Source organism: Rissa tridactyla, chromosome 9 (assembly GCF_028500815.1).
Source record: "Rissa tridactyla isolate bRisTri1 chromosome 9, bRisTri1.patW.cur.20221130, whole genome shotgun sequence".
NCBI classification, from domain to species: Eukaryota; Metazoa; Chordata; class Aves; order Charadriiformes; family Laridae; genus Rissa; species Rissa tridactyla.
Window position 1 is genome coordinate 49,333,193 of NC_071474.1, and position 16,265 is coordinate 49,349,457.

General features: G+C 64.3%; 1 protein-coding gene across 4 annotated transcripts; it reads right to left on the reverse strand.

The window, feature by feature from the left end:
• Positions 1-205: 205 nt before the first annotated feature.
• On the reverse strand, positions 206-15,703 carry LOC128914442 (diacylglycerol kinase delta-like). Of its 4 annotated transcripts, none has more exons than XM_054213361.1 (28): positions 15,400-15,699; positions 11,620-11,730; positions 11,423-11,503; positions 11,088-11,192; positions 10,746-10,878; positions 10,429-10,535; positions 9,849-9,974; positions 9,618-9,720; positions 7,551-7,713; positions 7,351-7,459; positions 7,041-7,180; positions 6,829-6,910; positions 6,250-6,341; positions 5,910-6,009; positions 5,395-5,635; positions 4,979-5,080; positions 4,766-4,865; positions 4,186-4,293; positions 3,572-3,668; positions 3,386-3,493; positions 3,102-3,215; positions 2,773-2,907; positions 2,513-2,679; positions 2,254-2,371; positions 1,850-2,164; positions 1,669-1,780; positions 1,011-1,141; positions 206-601 (listed from the first exon to the last, which is right to left on the reverse strand). In XM_054213361.1, the coding sequence occupies exons 1-28, from the start codon at positions 15,403-15,405 to the stop codon at positions 527-529; spliced, it is 3,381 nt and encodes a 1,126-aa protein (XP_054069336.1). In that variant the 5' UTR covers positions 15,406-15,699; the 3' UTR covers positions 206-526. The 4 variants fall into 4 exon arrangements, 3 of the variants coding, with proteins under 3 accessions (XP_054069336.1, XP_054069338.1, XP_054069339.1); XR_008468303.1 differs by lacking the exon at positions 206-601 and having other exon boundaries at positions 1,121-1,141; positions 1,850-1,994; positions 2,078-2,164; positions 15,400-15,701; XM_054213363.1 differs by lacking the exon at positions 206-601 and having other exon boundaries at positions 1,016-1,497; positions 15,400-15,703.
• Between the last annotated feature and the right edge of the window lie 562 nt (positions 15,704-16,265).

The following is a 16,265-nucleotide window of genomic DNA, read 5'->3' on the forward strand; positions in this document are numbered from 1 at the left end:
GGTGGTGGAGATTGCGCTGAGCCCCTGAGCTGTGCTTCCTTTTGCTGTCTTGGGACCGGGGGTAGTGGGGGGTTTTGCATGATGGGGAGCAGGAAGGGGGGAGAGCAGGGGGCTGAAGGCTGGAAGGGGTCAGGTCCCCATCACCCTCCCTTCACTTTCCCCTAAGTAATGACACTACACAAGCAGCAGCAATGAGTTTCTTTTCTCCAAATATTTACACAGCTTAAATACCCACGTGGGAAGGGGAATCTTTGCTTTGGCCCCGGCCTGGGCACACATATGGCAGCCCAAGCTCCTGTAGTGCTCCTGTGGTGGGCTGGACCGGGGCTCACGCCACACTGCCTACAGGGCTAGACATCTGCTTTAGTGTTTCCAGCCCCACAGGCTTGGGGAGAAGCAGCAGCTCCAGGGACACCAGGGGGCAAACAGACGAAGCGAGGCAAGCAGGGGGTCTCCACACACACAGGGCACAGTGGGGACCGGGAGCCCCCCTGCCTGCCCCTGGTCTGGGGGCACAGCACACAGCTTAGGGCGGGCTGCTGAGCTCCTTAATGGCCTGGAGGATTCTCTTCATGTGGCCCACCTTGGTGATCCCTAGGTCCTGCAGGGGGGAGAGGGGAGCTGAGGTGCAGGCAAGTGGCCAGACCTCGGCTCGTGCTGGCAGCAAGCGGCGGTGGACAAGGCTCTTCATGCTCTCCCTGCCTGAGCATGGCCCATGCTCGGAGCCCTTCATCCCCTTGCAAGCGCTTCGCCATGCCAGGGTGCAGGAGAGGGCACGGTGCTGTTGATCCTGCTTTGGGCAGGCATACAGAGCCTTGCAAGCCCGGGGGCCAGGGCCACCCTCCCTCCCCTGTGTCCAGCCACTGTGTGCAAGCGAAGCTGGGGGTCCGGGGATGGGTGCAGGGTCAGTGCCTGCCTTCTCCCCACAGGAGGGATGGGGAGAGGAGGGATGGAGGACACTGTGCTCCACAGGGCTGGGGGTCCCTCACGGGGCACAAGGAGGGTTGTACCTTCAGATCTCTCCTCTCGAGCAGGATCAACTCAGAGCCCTGGATGTCATGCCGGACAAAAATGTCTCTGTACTCCCCTAAACCGAGCGCTTCCAGCCAAGCTGCCACCTCCTCGGAGCCCCACTTGTCCGCTAGCAGGGAGGAAAACCACAGAGGTGGATGCGGCCAGCAGAGGCAGCCGGAGGCGGTGGGGCAGCAGCAGGCAGCCAAGGGCAGCAGCAGCGGAGGCTGCAGCCAGCATCCCCCCTCCCACCCCGGGCTCCAGCAGGGCCAGAGCCCACAGCAGGCTCAGGCTGGAGAGGCTTCTCCTCTCCTTAGCTTACTTACAGAGCATCCGAGTTTCTCCCCATCACCAGGACCCCCAGCCCTGAGGCAGGGACTTACCCAAAGAGCTGAGCTGTACCACAGCCCCCTTCTCCCCCCTGCTGGAGTTAGAGGGCCAGGGGGCTCCAAACGTCCATTAGCAGAAAAATTAAGCTCTACGGGGCTGTTGGTGACAAAGGCAACATCCCCAGGCAGCCAGGACATGCCCTGTCCCCCTCCCAGAGGGTCCCTCTGCAGCATGCCCAGGACTGGAGGCCGATGTAGAGGCCAGCACGGGGGTCCCCAGCCACGTGGGCTGTGCCCGTCCCCCTCCCTGGTGCGCCGCCCGCTTTACCTGGGAGTGCGCTGTTGGTCTTCTGCTTTTGCACCTTGTCCTTGTCCTTCCTGGGTTTGGGGATGTTGAGGCGAAGCTTGAAGCTGCCCTTGTTGGTGCTGCCGGCAGTTTCCTGCAAGAACCCAGACTGAGCGGGGTGCTGGGGCCACCCTGGGCACCCCCCCACTCCTGGGGCACCCACCTCCTCAGTGGGGTGGGCAATGGGCCCCAGCCAGTGGATGTCCAGCAGCCTCTGCAGCTCCTGGCCCAGCACGCTCAGGGGGCCATGCAGTGCCTCCTCCTCCTGCGGTGAGTCCAGCTGGGGGGGACAGGGACCATCCCCAGCCCTGCTGCCACCCCCAGAGGTGCCGGGCAAGGGCACGGGCCCCTCCGGTGGGGGGCTCGGGGTGGTCTCCAGCCCCCCACTCACCGCCTTCCCTTCCAGGAATGCCCTGGTCTCGGTGTACAGCTCCTTGATGCTCAGCACCACCTCCACAGCCGCGTTCCTGCTGAGAAACTGGGGGGAACACGGAGGGGTGACCCCTGAGCGGTGGGGCCCCGGGGCGTCTGGGTGCAGGTGGCCTTGCACCCGCAGCCCTAGCTCACCTCCGAGGTGCCAGCAGCTTTGTTGGAGAGGGCTTCGCTCAGTGCCAGGGAGCTGGTGTTGACAGCGTGTGCCAGCTCCTGCTCCACGGCTTTGTGAGCCTTGGCTGCCTCATGGATCCTGCGGGCGAGAGGGGCTGGAGCTGCCAGGGCTCCCCGGGGCTGAACAGGCAGCGCGGGACAAGGAGACCCCAGAGCTCTGGGTGGCCACAGCGAAGCTCCCCCCCGCCGTGCCCACCACACCCCCATCCCACAGCCTGACCTGGCGATGAGGGTCTCGGCGACCCGTGAGACCTGCTGCAAGAGGCTGCTCTCCTCCTCGGTCAGGTACTCCATGGACTGTTGGGAGCTCAGACGCGGACGGGTGGCCGCACGGTAGCTCTCCCCCTTCTGCTTGTCCTCCCAGGACTTGAGGGTGCTTTCAAATGCCTGCATGAGACGGAGATGGCCCCCCTCAGCCTGTTGCAGGTCCCCATACCCCAGCACGGCCTCACTGCATGGACTGTGCAACCCCGAGCTCACTCGGTCCCTGGTCAGCATCTGGGCTCGGTTCTTGTGCTGGATCTTGATGATGCCGGGCGGCTGGATCCAGGCTTCTCCATCCACCTGTACGGGGACACCCTCGTCCCCCCGGATGGTGATCTTCACCATGCGGCACTGTGGGACAGAGACCCTGGTGTTGGCATCATGGCTGGCACTACAGGTGGCTTCAGCCACTGTGCTGGGGCTGGAAAGCCTCCCAGTGCCATAGGAGTACCGGAGCCTGGCTGAGCCCCACTGCCCCAGGCTCCACTGGTGCCCCAAAAGTTTTCCAGCACCATGCAGGATCCCACAGGGCCCCTGGCCCCTACCTGTGCGATGCGATGGTGCTGGAGGTTGATGACCCGCGATACAGCCATCTGGATGCTGCCAAAGACAGCCACCACCTCCAGCTTCTTGTCATCAAAGGATGGAGCCCCAAAGTTCTATAGAGGACCAGTGAGACCCCAAAGTGGGCTCTTTTGAGGACCCAGCTTTCTCTCCCTGTGTACCCAAGGCAGGGACACCCCAGACCCCTGCCTGAGGGATCCCAGGTTCCCTGGGACTGTGGGAAGGACGTTGTGCCCCCTGCCCACCCCGCAGTGCTGGCACTCACATTGTCCTCCTTGGTGCCTCCCCAGAAGTTGATGCCCCCGGCGTAGCTGGGGATGTTGAGGACAGCGATGCCCTGCAGGCTGGGCAGCGAGATGGGCACCCCATCGCACTGCAAGAGAGGGCTGAGCCTGGGGGGCCACTGCACCGCCGCCCCCCCACCCCATCCCTGTTCCCCCCGGCTCCGTACCTCCAGCTGCACCCGCTGCTCCAGGTTCTTGTAGGTGCGCTGCAGGAGCTCCTTTGTGCCCAGCACCCCATACCACATCATGTTCTTGGTGCGGCTGCTGCAGGGTGAAGCGGGATCGGTGAGAGGGGCTGCGGGCTCTCCCCTGCCTGCCCGGGGCTGAACCAGCCAGCCTGGACCACTGGCCCTGCACCTGCCTCAGTTTCCCCACTCCCAGAGCTGGGGGGCTGCCCACGGCCTGGCAGGAGATGCGGGCTGCGTTGTGGCACCCACACGTGCACCCTTCCATGGCACGCTATGTCTCCTCTATCCAGGTGCAGAGTGGGTAAATCCCACCAAGCCCTCCTGTGCCCAGTCACACACCCAGGGGGGCATCGGCAGCTGTAGCCTCGCAGCAGCCCTTCCTGGGGGTGTTTGGAACCTGCTGCCCACCCAGAGCTGCTCACCCCGGCACCATGGCACTGGGTGCAGGGGGACAACCCCCTGCAGGTCCCCAGCCAGGCACAGCAGCCCCAAGCCGACCCCATGGCTCCTGGCGTCCTGGTGCGGGCATCAGAGAGCTGAGGAGGGAAGCGGTACATGTTTTCCTGGGGCAATCTGGGGGGGTTTCAGCCAACCTGCACTTCTTGGGGTGCTCATCCCGTTTGTTGTTGAACTCCAGGGAGATCTTCGCATCCAAGCCGATGCCAAAGTAGTTATTCATGACGCATTTCTCCGAGAAGAGGCTGAAAGCGGCACACAGGGCGGGTGAGTTGGGAGGTGGGTGCACACCGGCAACCACTGGGCTGTCAGCAGGGTACGGGGCATAAAGCCCACTGGAACTGCCGTGCGAGCTCGCGGAGGGGCTGGCACTGGGAAGCCAACAGGGCTGGCTGGAGCCCCCTTGGTCCCCATGGTGGGACACCCATGGCACACCCAGGACCTGCCTGCACTGGGCAGGGGGGAGCCCCCAGCTCCCAGAGTGAGCACGCTGCTGACCAAGGGGCTGGCAGACAGAGACCCTGCACTGGGCACATGGAGGCTTCCCTGGCATGGCCGGGCCAGGGAGGGCTGGGCACCAGGGATGCCGCACTGGTGGGCAGAGGATGCCCCAGAGTCCACCTCCCAGAGGCAGCGTGGTCCCAGCTCTGCTCCCGCTCCATGACGGTCAGCAAGGGTGGGACAGGGACCCCAGGATGGGCAGGCCCCCAGACTCACAGGGCGCTGGGGTCTTCAGGGAATTGCAAGCTGCCAAAGGTGTCTGGCCGGTCCAGGATGATGGAGGAAGATGCAGAGGTCACTGTCTCCCGCCGGGAGGCTGGCCAGGGGGAAGAGGAGGCAGCTGCTGAACTGGCTCTTACCCTGAGCCCATCCCACAGCTTACCCCCCCGTGTCCCCCTCAAAAAGCCACGTGCCCCGTTGGCATCTTACTGAGCCTCTCCTCCTCCTTGTTGAGCTCCTCCGAGCTGTCCTTCCTGCTGGGGCCTGCGCTGCTCCGGTAGGCTTGGGTCTGCTTGTTCTGCTCATCCACCGCTGGATGCAAAGAGGGGCATGACAGCATGTACTGGGCAGCCCCATGGCCCTGTGCCCCCTCATCGGGTCAGCCTCGTGGGCTCGTGCCAGGCAGGGACCAGGGTGGCACCTCTGCCCTGTGTTGGGGACCTCCCTCAGCCACACCGAGCGTCAGAGAAGGGCTGACGCCCCTGGACTGCACAGCACTGCTGCCAGCCCAAGGATTCAGAGGGGGAAACCAAGGCATGGGTCCAGCACTGAGCTGCGGTGGCTCCGCAGCCTGTGCCAGGCTGCTGCAGTGCCACACGAGCTGACAGCCCCTGCCACCCCCTCACCTTTCTCCGCCTGCTCAATGATTTGCCGCAGCGCTTTCTTCAGGCTGTTCGCCCGCAGCATGAGCTGCTCCTTGGATTTGAAGATGCGAGGCACGGGACTCGGGTTGAAGCTGCCACCTTTCTCCTGGTCCTTGGTGTCAGCGGGGGTGGCCTGCGCCATTCCCTCGGGGACCACGATGGCCTGAGCCTCCTCGTTCAGCTCCCGCACCAGCGAGTCCAGCTTCTCATTCAGCATGGCGCACTGCGGGACGTCCACCACGCTCGGCACGCTGGCACCAGCCGCTGCCCACAGCCACCACTGGGTGCTTTCCTGGCACCCTGTGCTTGCCTGGGCACCCCAAGGGCCCGGGCATCCTGAGCACAAGGGCACCCCATCTTTGCCTAGACACCCCGTGCTTGCCTGGGCACCCCAAGGGCTCAGGTACCCCAAGCGCAGCCCACGCCTGTGCATGCACAGACCGCCAGAGCAGACCCCTCCAGGTCACCCTGCACGCCCCAGCCCTCCAGCAGCCCACCTTCCGCGCCATCAGCTCGGCCTCCTGCTTGTTCTCCGTTGCCCTCTTGTAAGCCCGGCCAACTTCAGCCACAAAGTCATTGACGGTGCCGCAGAGGAACCTGACAAGGGAAGCAGCAGGCGGGTGGAGAGGGGCACGGCACGACTGCTGGGGGGCTGCTGGGATAATGCCCCCCTGCACCAGAGCAGCAGTGTCAGGGTTCTCTGCCAGCCACCAGCACAGACGGCAGTCGCTAGTGGCCAGACAGGGGACAGCCTGGCCTGGGGGGCTCAGCACCCCGGGGACATGCCCCCTGCCTGGCGGAGGGACTCTGGCACCCCGTGGCCAGCTGCCTCCTTACTTTGCAGATGAGATCACCACTGAGTGCTTGTCCGACTCCAGGATCTTGGCCAGGTGGAAGGCGACAGAGTCGGCGTAATGGGAGATCTGGGCCTGGGGTAGGGGGGGACAGGGGAGGACAGCTGGAACCATGACACCCCACCGGGTGCCCCACCCCAGGACGGAGCCTTGCCCAGCCAGCACTCCCCTCCCTGTCCGGCTCCCCCAGCCCCAAGGGTGGCTGTGCCCATGCCTCTGGGCAGAGGGAATGCTCAGCCACGGCAGGAGGGAAACTGAGGCAAGGGCTTGAGGGGGAGCACATGGAAGAGTCCAAAATGGCCTGCTAGTAGCAAGCCAGCTCCCCCTGCCCCCACTGCCTGCTCCTGAGTGCACGTGCTGGGCTGAGACCTGCCAGACTCATTTCTTCGCACACAGACAGCTGCCAGCCCCCTCGCAGCCCCAGTCCCAGGGACCCCCGGCATGAGCTCCCGCTGTGCGATCCCACCCTGTGTGCCCCTGAACCGGTTGATGGGGTGAATGAAGACCTGCCCCCCAGCCTGTCCTCCCCCATCTCAAGCCCTCGGTCCCCAGTGGTGCCCACCTGGATGTTGGAGTCCCCATTCTCCTCCTCCTTCGGGGCCGGGGGAGACTGCTTGGGGGCCTCATAGGTCAGCACGCTCCATCTGCCAAGCAGAGACCACGGCTGCCTGCCACCTCCTGCCACCCCGGCACGGGGACACATGGGCAGGGGACGGGGACAGGCTGCCTGAGAGGTGCCGAGGCGACAGAGGGGGAGCAGAGCTCCATGCTCACCGGTCCAGCATCTTGGTGGTGGCCCTTTCCAGCTTCTCCAGGATCTGCAGCAGCTGGGTGTCATCGTCGCACAGGCTGCCCCAGCCCAGCACTCGCGCCAGGTCATTGCCGGTCCCCAGGGGCAGGACGCCCAGCTGGCACTGCAGGAGAGGGACAGCACAGGGGGGCTCAGCATAGCCCCCGAGGGCCCCCATGACTCCCCAACCCCCCGTGCCCATTGCTCGCAGCACCCCACGGACACGGGGGGGCTCCCCGCTGCCATGCTGGGGACGCTGCCAGCCCTCGCCGGCGATGCCCAGCACTCACTCACTTGCTTGTGGAGACCAAGGGCATCGATCTCAGAGAGCACCCAGCCCACGCTGCCATCCCCCCCGCACACCAGGATCCGGAAGGTGGAGAACTTCTGGAAGAGGCGCAGCCTGGGGGAGGGAGGAGAGAAGAGAGGGTCTGGAGGCTGTGCCAGGACCCCCCCTGCCAGGGCCACTCCAGGGCACACAGGCCAGCACTTACCCCAGGTGCGGGCCCCCGTTCATGAGGTCAAAGACTTGGGCTGGGTTGAGGAACTGCTTGAACTTGCGCAGGAACTTGACACCCTGGTTGTCCCCACTCTTGGAGTTGACGAAGGCCAGGAGAGGGCTGGAGCAGGTCGAGGGGCAGGTGGCCTTCCAGAAGCCTGCAGCAAGCCCAAGTGTGTGAGAGCCCCGCCCCGGCTCCCACCACCCAAAGACACCGATGGAGACACCTTAGGAGAGCAGAGGCCACATGGACACCCTGACTGTGCCGTGCCCGACCTGCAGGGTGCGGGGCCCAGGCAGGAGGGACAGTGATCCGCGTGCCCAGGGCATGGAGAGGGGTGGGAGGAAGAGTGAGAGACGGCAGTGGGGATGGGAAAGGGGACGGGCAAGGCTAGCACTAGGGCAGATCCAAGTTGGGTTCCTGCTCCATCACTGTCCCTGCAGACAACAAGCGCATCACCGAGCTGACTCCTGTTCCCAGCCTGCTACTCCAACAGGGGCAGCGGTGGTGGGCACGCAGGAGGGTCCATTCCTGGCTGTGCCAACAGCCCAGCTGGGACCAACCCAGCCAAACCACATGGGAACGGGGCACATTCCCACCTGGGGGTGCTCAGGGGTGTCACTGGCAGCAGTGTGATCACAGGGGACCAGCCACAGCCCTGGGGTCTCTACTGTCACCCCCAGCTCTGCTGCCTGCTCCTACCAGGGCTCTGGCTGGTGGGTGTGAATGACGCAGAAGCCTCAGGAGGCTTGGCAGCCAGCATCATGCTTTTAAAGAAATGAGATGGGGAACGAAATGTGCCCGAGGCAGAGGATCAATAGCTGGCCCACAGCCTGCACCCGCCTCAGGCACATCTTGGCCATCGCAGGCCACGGGCCACAGGACGGTGCCCACTGGCTCCTTCCCTTGGCAGATCTGGTGATGCTGCAGCAGGGGAAGCATCAGCCCTGTCTGCCGCTGGCACTGGCCCCACAGCCATTGCCCCAGAGTCCCACGGGGTGCCACCAGGACCCCCGGTGCCTCTGCCACACAGGGAGCAGCATCCCCGCAGCCCACCGCTGCCTGGCTTGGCTCCATCTCCGCTCCCAGCCCGGCTGTGCGGAGCGGATCGGCAAAGAAAAACACTGGGGGCTGCTGAGTCAGAGCGTGGGCTGCCGCGGAAGAGCCCGCTGCCAGCAGCACCCGTCCGCTGCGGGGACGGTACGGCAGGAGGAGGGGGGCTGTGGCCTCGCCAGGCTGCTTCCTGTGGTGGCAGAGTCCCATCGGGCTCGGCCGCGGTCACAGCCACCGGCCACGCTGGCCTCGGCTGGCTGGGACAGGGCAGAGACGCTGCCAGGGAGGCAGCTGCGAGCAGCCATGGCTCGGAAGCCGGAGGAGAAGCCGCGTGATGGTTACCCTGACAGCATCCCGATGAGTAACGAGAAGCAGATGAGCCACCGGCTGAGCCGAGCAGTGAAAATCATTAAAGAATGAGAGAAGAAATATCCGGAAGAGAAGAACAGATTTTGCTCAGTGGAGGCTAGCTGGGCCACTCCTGAGAGAGCGAGGGAGACAGCTGAGGGGGGTCCCCCCAACTGCACATTGCCTCTGCCCCCAGCACCCCGCAGCCACCCGCACCGGGGGGAAGCTGTGCTCTGCACTACCGAAAAAATGAGAAATAACCCAAGCAAGGGCCTCATCCTGCCCTGCAAGGTGCTGAACCACTGGGGTGCAACAGGGGCACCCCACGTCAGGGGCTTGGGCAGGGAGCTCAAGGGACCAGGGACACCGCAAGAGGCAGCCTGGCAGGAGCAACTGAAGCCACATAAGGGGAAGAAGTGTCACACGAAACCACGGCACCACCACAGCCCTGGGGCAGAGCACAAGGCAACAAGCAGCCTTCAACCCACAGTGTGGCAGGGACGGGCGTTGACTCTGGAGCCTACTGATGGTGGTGTTCCTGCTGCCCCACAGGAAAGCAGGCACAGTGTGACAAGTCAAAGCCTGCAGAGGAGCTGAGCACCCTGTCCCAAACAGCCTGTCCTCCACCCGCAGCCCAGCCTTGTCCCCTCCATGACTCACCATCCGAATCGATGCTGTTCAAGGCAGTTGGCGGGATGATGGACACTTTGTATTGGCCCAGGGGGCACCTCTTGCCGAAGAGCTCCTTGCAGGCACTGTGAACCTGGGGACACAGGGACACTTGAATAAGCAAAGACAGGGGACGCAGCACCAAAGCCCCCAGCCTGTTTCCCCAGCAATGCACCCAGGAGGGTGCCATGGTGGGGGGGACAGGGAAGGACACATCCTTACGATGGCCTTGCACCAGAGACACCGCCAGTCCTGCAGCCTCCGGACACTGCCGCAGGTCCGGTCACAGACGGCACAGCGTGCGCTGACAGGCAGGTTCCCCTCCAGCCACTGGTGGGGCATGGCCACCTGCAGAGAGGGACAGTTGCCAAAGGCACACCACCCCTGCCCGACCCCAAGCACTTGGGGGACAGTGACACAGGCCACACCCTTCCCCAGGCACCACAGAAGAGGTGGGCAGGGGGTGATGCCCCACAGCAGGGCAGGCCGCCCCTGGGACCCCTGCCGTGCCCTCTCGTCCCTGCCTGGCCCCTTGCAGCCGCCAGCGTGTGGGGCAGGGCAGGGGTGTCCCCAGCAAACACTTGGGGGTGGCGCCACTTGGAGAGCAATAAGGGATCCTGGTGCCGGGTGGCAGAGGAGGTGTCCCCAGGCCATGTCCCCGCAGAGCCAAGCCTGGAGGCCACACAATGCAGGGGACAGCTGGGTGCCAGGGTCCCCCCCACTCCTGGCTTGGGCACAGCAAGGCCAACTCTGCTGGTGGCTCTGTCCTGCCAGGTCCCCCCGTGGGGACTCCCCTGCTTACCCCGTCCTCGTCCTCGATGATTTCAGTGCCGATGGAGGCCAGCGTCGTCCACTTGCAGTTGTTGGTGGCTCTGACGGCGCAACGCTTGTGTGCCTTGAACTTGCAGACTGCACAGGGGGGACCAGGACAGCCCCCATGGGATGTGCAGCCCTGGTCCCCAGCCCCTCCAGGATGGGCAGCCCTGGTCCCCAGCCCCTCTGCCACTGGTGACCGTGCTGTCCCGGCAGACAGTGGGCATCACCCCGCATCCCTCCTGCTCCAGGCCAGCCTGGCAGAGGGTCCCCCATCCCACCCCCCAGCAGGACCCCAGCGCTGACCTTCACAGGAGAGGCCGTGGGAGGTGACCCCCGGCAGAGCTTCGCGGCACACATTGCAGAAGGTGGGGCGGGCGTGGGAGCAGGCGTACCAGTTGTGCATGCCCGAGAAGTGCTCCATGTTGAACTGTGTGGCCTGCTGGGGGGCACAGCCCTGCCCCATCAGTCCCCAAGACCCCCAGCTGGCACTCCTGCCCTCCTCACCCCCCCAGTCCCCCCGGCCCCGCTCCCAGCTCCTGCCCTCCCCGCGGGCTGTGCTGAGGGCAGTAGCTCCTGTCCTGCGGCCAAAGGCACCCCTAGCTCCGGAGGATACCCGCTCACTCGCAGCTCCCCCGCCCACATCACCTCATGGATCTCCCACTTCTGAACAGATTTCAGGGCACTGATCCAGTCCTCCATCTCCTTGCGGTTCTCCGCACATAGGATGAGCTTCCGGAATGGCGTGATCACCTGCAAGAGCCACCATCCCCGTGTCCCCAAGGCCACCCCACGGCCAGCCAACCCCCAGGAGAGCAGCCCCCAGCAAAGCCTGGCACATGGCCACCGGTGCCACCTCCGTCAGCACAAGGCCACGCTGTGGGGTGCCCCACAGCTCCGTGGGGAGGGAAGGGGCCTGGGGTGCCTCCCCGCGAGACGCTGAGGTGGAGAGGCACCAGCGGGCAGCCCTGCACCTCCCTCACCGTGAAACTGTTGTTGATGTTCTTGGTGCTGGTCTCGGCCACGCTGGCATCGGACAGATCCACTTCGTCAAAGATCAGGGACTGTGGGGGAGAAGCCGGAGCCCCAGTCCAGCTGGCAGGAATTTTGGGCTCCTCCCTGGGCTTGCAGGCTCAAGCCCCCCCGGCTGAGCATGCTGGAAGACCCCCCCCCAGCCTACCTTGGCATCCTTGGCATAATAGAGCGTCCTGCCCCGCAGCTTGAAGTATCGCCTCTTCCACCTCTGGAAGGAGCTCGTCTGCTTCAGCAACAGCCCCTCCTTCACACTCTTCTGCAGAGACCACAGGGTCATGAGCTCACACACCCCCCAGGACCCCCAAAGCCACCTCCCCCTCTCCAGAGATGCCGGTCCCCAGGAGCTAAGCAGTGCCCAGAGCACAAATGGGACATTCTAGGGTTCACGCTGCGCTGGATGTAGCAGGGTAAATGATGTCCATCGCCCGCCATACCCTGGGCATTGGGCATTTCATGTGATTCAGGCAGATGGTGGCAGGCACAGCAGTGCTGGCGGTTGGAGGTCTCCAGCAGCACAGAGCCACCGCTGCCAGCTGCCTCCTCCCCATCCCCAGAGCAGCACCCAGGACAGCCTGGACCTGCTGCAGCTCCCTGGAGCCAAGGGCAGAGCTGGGGCCGGGAGAGCTCCCTCGCAGGGGACACCGGTGCCCCTGAGCCACCAGGACCACATTGGAGGTGGCATTACCCGTGCACTGCGGCCCCAGACTCTGCTTGGCTGGGGGACAGACGGCCAGGACGCAGCCATCCCTGTCTGGCACCCACAGCCCCCAGAGGGGACAACCTGGGGACGAAGGCAGCCTGCGGCAGGCAGAGCATCTCCTCACAGCGCAGCACATCCCTGCATCCTGGCCACCCGGCCCCTGCCCTCCCTGATCCACAGCACCTGCCAATATTTACCCTCCTCACAGTGGTGTTTACAAGGCTCAATTAATTAGTGTTTGCAACGCGACTACAAGTCTGTGCCGAGCGGGGTGGCAGAGATGCTCTGGCACTGCTTAATCTTTGATTGTATCTTCTTTAAACACCGCCGGCAGCCCCATTCAGCTGCTCCTCTGCAATTAGCCGCAACAGCGATTGTATCAGATGCCGGCACACGACGACAAGGCACATTTAACGGTGAATTAGCACCAGGCATGGAGGGCATCATGAGCGAACCACGGCCCCGGGGCTCCACACTCTGTGCCCAGCCCGTGTGCTGCGAGCGATGGCACCCAGGCACCCGCCAGCCTGGAAACACACCAGCCCCTGCCCTCGGCATTCACCTACTGCCCCATGGCCCCGAACAAGATACCCAGAGCACCAGGAGTAGCAGGAGCCTCCAAGGTCACAAAGAAGCCCAAACCCCACCTGGGGTGCTCCCCGAGCCTCAACTTCCCAGTGCCTGACTGCTCCCCGAGCCCCCCAGGGCACACACCAGGACGTCCCCGGCTCTCTTCCAGCTTGCAGCTCCGAGTTCAGAGACGGACATTTTATGCCTTTATCCCTCCCTATCAACACATTGCTCCCCCAGGACTGGCTGATGCCCATGCTGTCTGCGAGGGTCAGTGCAGGTCTAGACAGCCTGGTGTCCCCAGTGCTGGCACCCACTGCGTCCCCTCCCCAGCCTCTCGGCTGTGCGAGCACACAGACATGGTGAGCCCAGAGCTGCCCTGAGTCCCGGCGGCCACACAGACAGCGAGGGCAGCGCGGGGGTTCCAGCTGCAACTCCCCAATCCACAAACAAACCGTGCACCCTAGCACGCCCTGCCCACATCAGGAGGGGACAGGGCAGGGTCCTGCCATGGCCAGGTGGGATCCAGCCACAAACGGCCACTTCCACCACACCTGTCCACAGGCAGCAGCCACAGGCACCAGCTCTGGGTTTGCTGCAATCGTCGCTTTTGCTGCGAAGGACAGGCAGCATGTGACAGCAAGGAGTGGCGTGGGGGAGCCCATGATGGCAAGGGGTAGGAGAACGTGATGAGAAGGAGCAGGAGGAAGGGGCAAGTCCCTGAGGGTGGCTTGGGGCTATCGCAGCAGGGCCGCAGCCAGCGCTGCAGCGGGCGCCCAGCTCTGCCCGGCTCCAGGGACACCTCCTGGCAGGATTCAGCCAGGAAGGCTGCCAGGGGAATGGCATCCCCTCTGGCAAAGGGATGGAGCCGAAACGCCCCCAGCCCACGCTGCTGTGGCCACTGCAGCAATTTCTCGTGGCAGCCAGCAGCAACAAGGCATCACCAGCCCCAGAATGTCACAGTCCCGGCCATTTTGGGGACAGCGGCGTGGCTGCCAGCCCCGTGCCAGCCCCAGGCTAGGGCAGAGCCTGAAAGGCAGAGCCCCCACCACCTCCACCACAACACCCATAAGAGTTTTACGACACCCGCAGTGCTGTGGCTTTGGGGGGCCATGCCTCAGTTCCCCCCCACTGGAAACTCACTCATCACAAGCATCCCAGCATGGGGCGGCAAACTCAGTCTCAGCCAGTCTCAGCCAGTCTCAGCCAGGAGCACCCGGTGCCACGAGCAGCTCCCCAGTGGCTCAGTGGTTTTGGGCCCCTGCTTTCGGCACTAGGGACAGGAGAACTGGGATGAATCTGATGTCCAAGGCCACCAGCAGACCCAGCTGTGAGCCGGGAAGCCATGGTGCAGTGGGTAGCATCGAGCAAGCCCATCGTTTCCCCTTCACAAACAGGAAAGGGGTGGGGAGGGCAAAGGCTGTCACTGGGGCGAGTGGCCACGGGATGTGCTGGGGTGGCATCGCCCCTGCCGTGCTGGCTCCCCTGCAGCCCCAGCCCAGGTTCCAAGGTCACTACAAGAATACAGTCCCCTGTAGCCAGTGGCTATTAGGTACCCTAGAGGTCCCAGCAGCAGGAGCCACACAGCCACTGCACAGGGTAGGCGCTGCTTCCTCCTCCTCCTGGAGAGCTTTCGGGGACACCGACAGCCCCCAGACATTGCACAGGCCCGAGAGTGGGGTGCCACGACCCCTAGCCCCTCTGCTCACACCAACCCCAGCTCTTCTGGCCGGCAAGCCCCAGCAGCGCTGCAGGGAGCCACAGTGGAGCCAACGTTGGCTCCGTCCCAGCAGCAGAGGCGGTAACACGGCATGATGATGCCCAGAGCGATGTGCCTGGCCACCAGCCCAAGGCCAGCTCCCCTCCACCGGGCTCTGCCCCAGCCCTCTCCTGCCCCATCTCGGGGACCCTCCCTGCTGTCTCCAGCCCAGGGGGCTCAGCACCACCTGGGATGTGCCTGGCACCTGGGGGTCCTGGAGAGGCAGGGTGGAGAGGCAAAGGCAAGAACGAAATCACCCGGGGTCTGCGGAGAAACTGCCACCTCCAGCGAGGCCACAGCTGATGGAGGGCAAGTGTCACTGGAGTCTTGGACGGGCCACAGCTAAAAATAGCCCCGGGAGGATGGCTGGCTACCGGCAATGCACCCCACCAGGACCAGGGTGGTCCCCAGGGGCCATCATGCTGCAGGCTGTCGTCTCTGTGCTCAGCATAGGCAAAGGGGGCTTGAGGCACAGCCCAGGGGACCCTTCGGGAATGCACCCCAGCAGGGCACCCCAAGATGATGGCTCTTCCCTCAGCCCTAAGGCATAAGGCAGAGATGCTGCTTTGAACCCCCACTCCACTCGCCCCACTCCGCCACCGCCATCCCCGGGAAGAGCCCACAGTGCAGCCAGGTTTGAGCAGAGCAGGGGCAGGAGGGTTCTCCTGCTGGGATCAGCTGGGATGGGCTTGGACAGCAAAGGAGCTGCTGGAAAAGCACCAGGAGGCTGAATTACTCGGGAATGCTGGCACATATGGCTGGTGGGCACCATACTGGCTGCCCACCCGGCTGGCAGCCCTTGCGCCGCTCCTGATGGGATCTGCTTGGCCCCGTGATGACACGATGCCTTGCTTAGGGAGGAGGAGAGGGGACCGAATGACTGCCAACACACTGACCTGCATTGCACCAGCATCATCCCGGGAACCTCCTCCCAATGCAGCAGCCCACCAGGAACGTGCCAGGGTCCGGTCAGGCCAGAGCTCACCCCCCTCCTGTGCCGGTGGGTGCCAGGACAGCAGGGGAGGGCTGGCAGCCCTGCAAACAGCCCAGCCGCAGGGCTGCCGGCATCTGCTGGGCACCCTGTGGGCTGGAGTCGGTTGGAAACCTTATCAGGCTTTGTGATATGGCAGAGCTCTTCCGGGACGGGGCAGCCGGGGGCTCAGTGCTGCCGGGCTGCCACAGCTCCGCAGGCTCAACTGCATCCACACCTCCCAAGGATGCAGCCTGCTACCATTGCAGGACCTCAAATCCCCCTCTTGCCAGGTCTGGGGGGATCCTTGAAAAGAGACCCCAGCACTGGCCCTGACATGCCATTACGTGGTGCCACAAGGCACTGGTCAGGCCATCGAAAGGGGATGGAGGATTAACGGGGATGAGAGGAATGAGGGAAGGAGCCCCCAGAAGAAGGGTGAAACCCCACTACACCTCATCCTCCAGCAGTCACAACTTTCAGTTCCTTTTCAGAAATGAGCTCGTGCTTCCCTATCTATAGCCACACCAGTGCCGGAGCACCCCACCGGCAGCATCCTGCACCAGCCCACCCCGCACTTGTCCTCCGCCCCTTGTGGCCGGGTACTGTGGGCACTGCCGCAGCTCTCCCACCCTGCCCGGCCACTGATGGGTGAGAGCAGCGCTTGCATAATGGAAAATGTGAGCAGCGAGAGGGCAGCGCATCTGAGAAACCTCACAAACATCCGGCTGGTGACACTGGGGCTATCTTTACACCCCAGGCACCAGCTCGGCGAGCCCTGATGAACGAGAG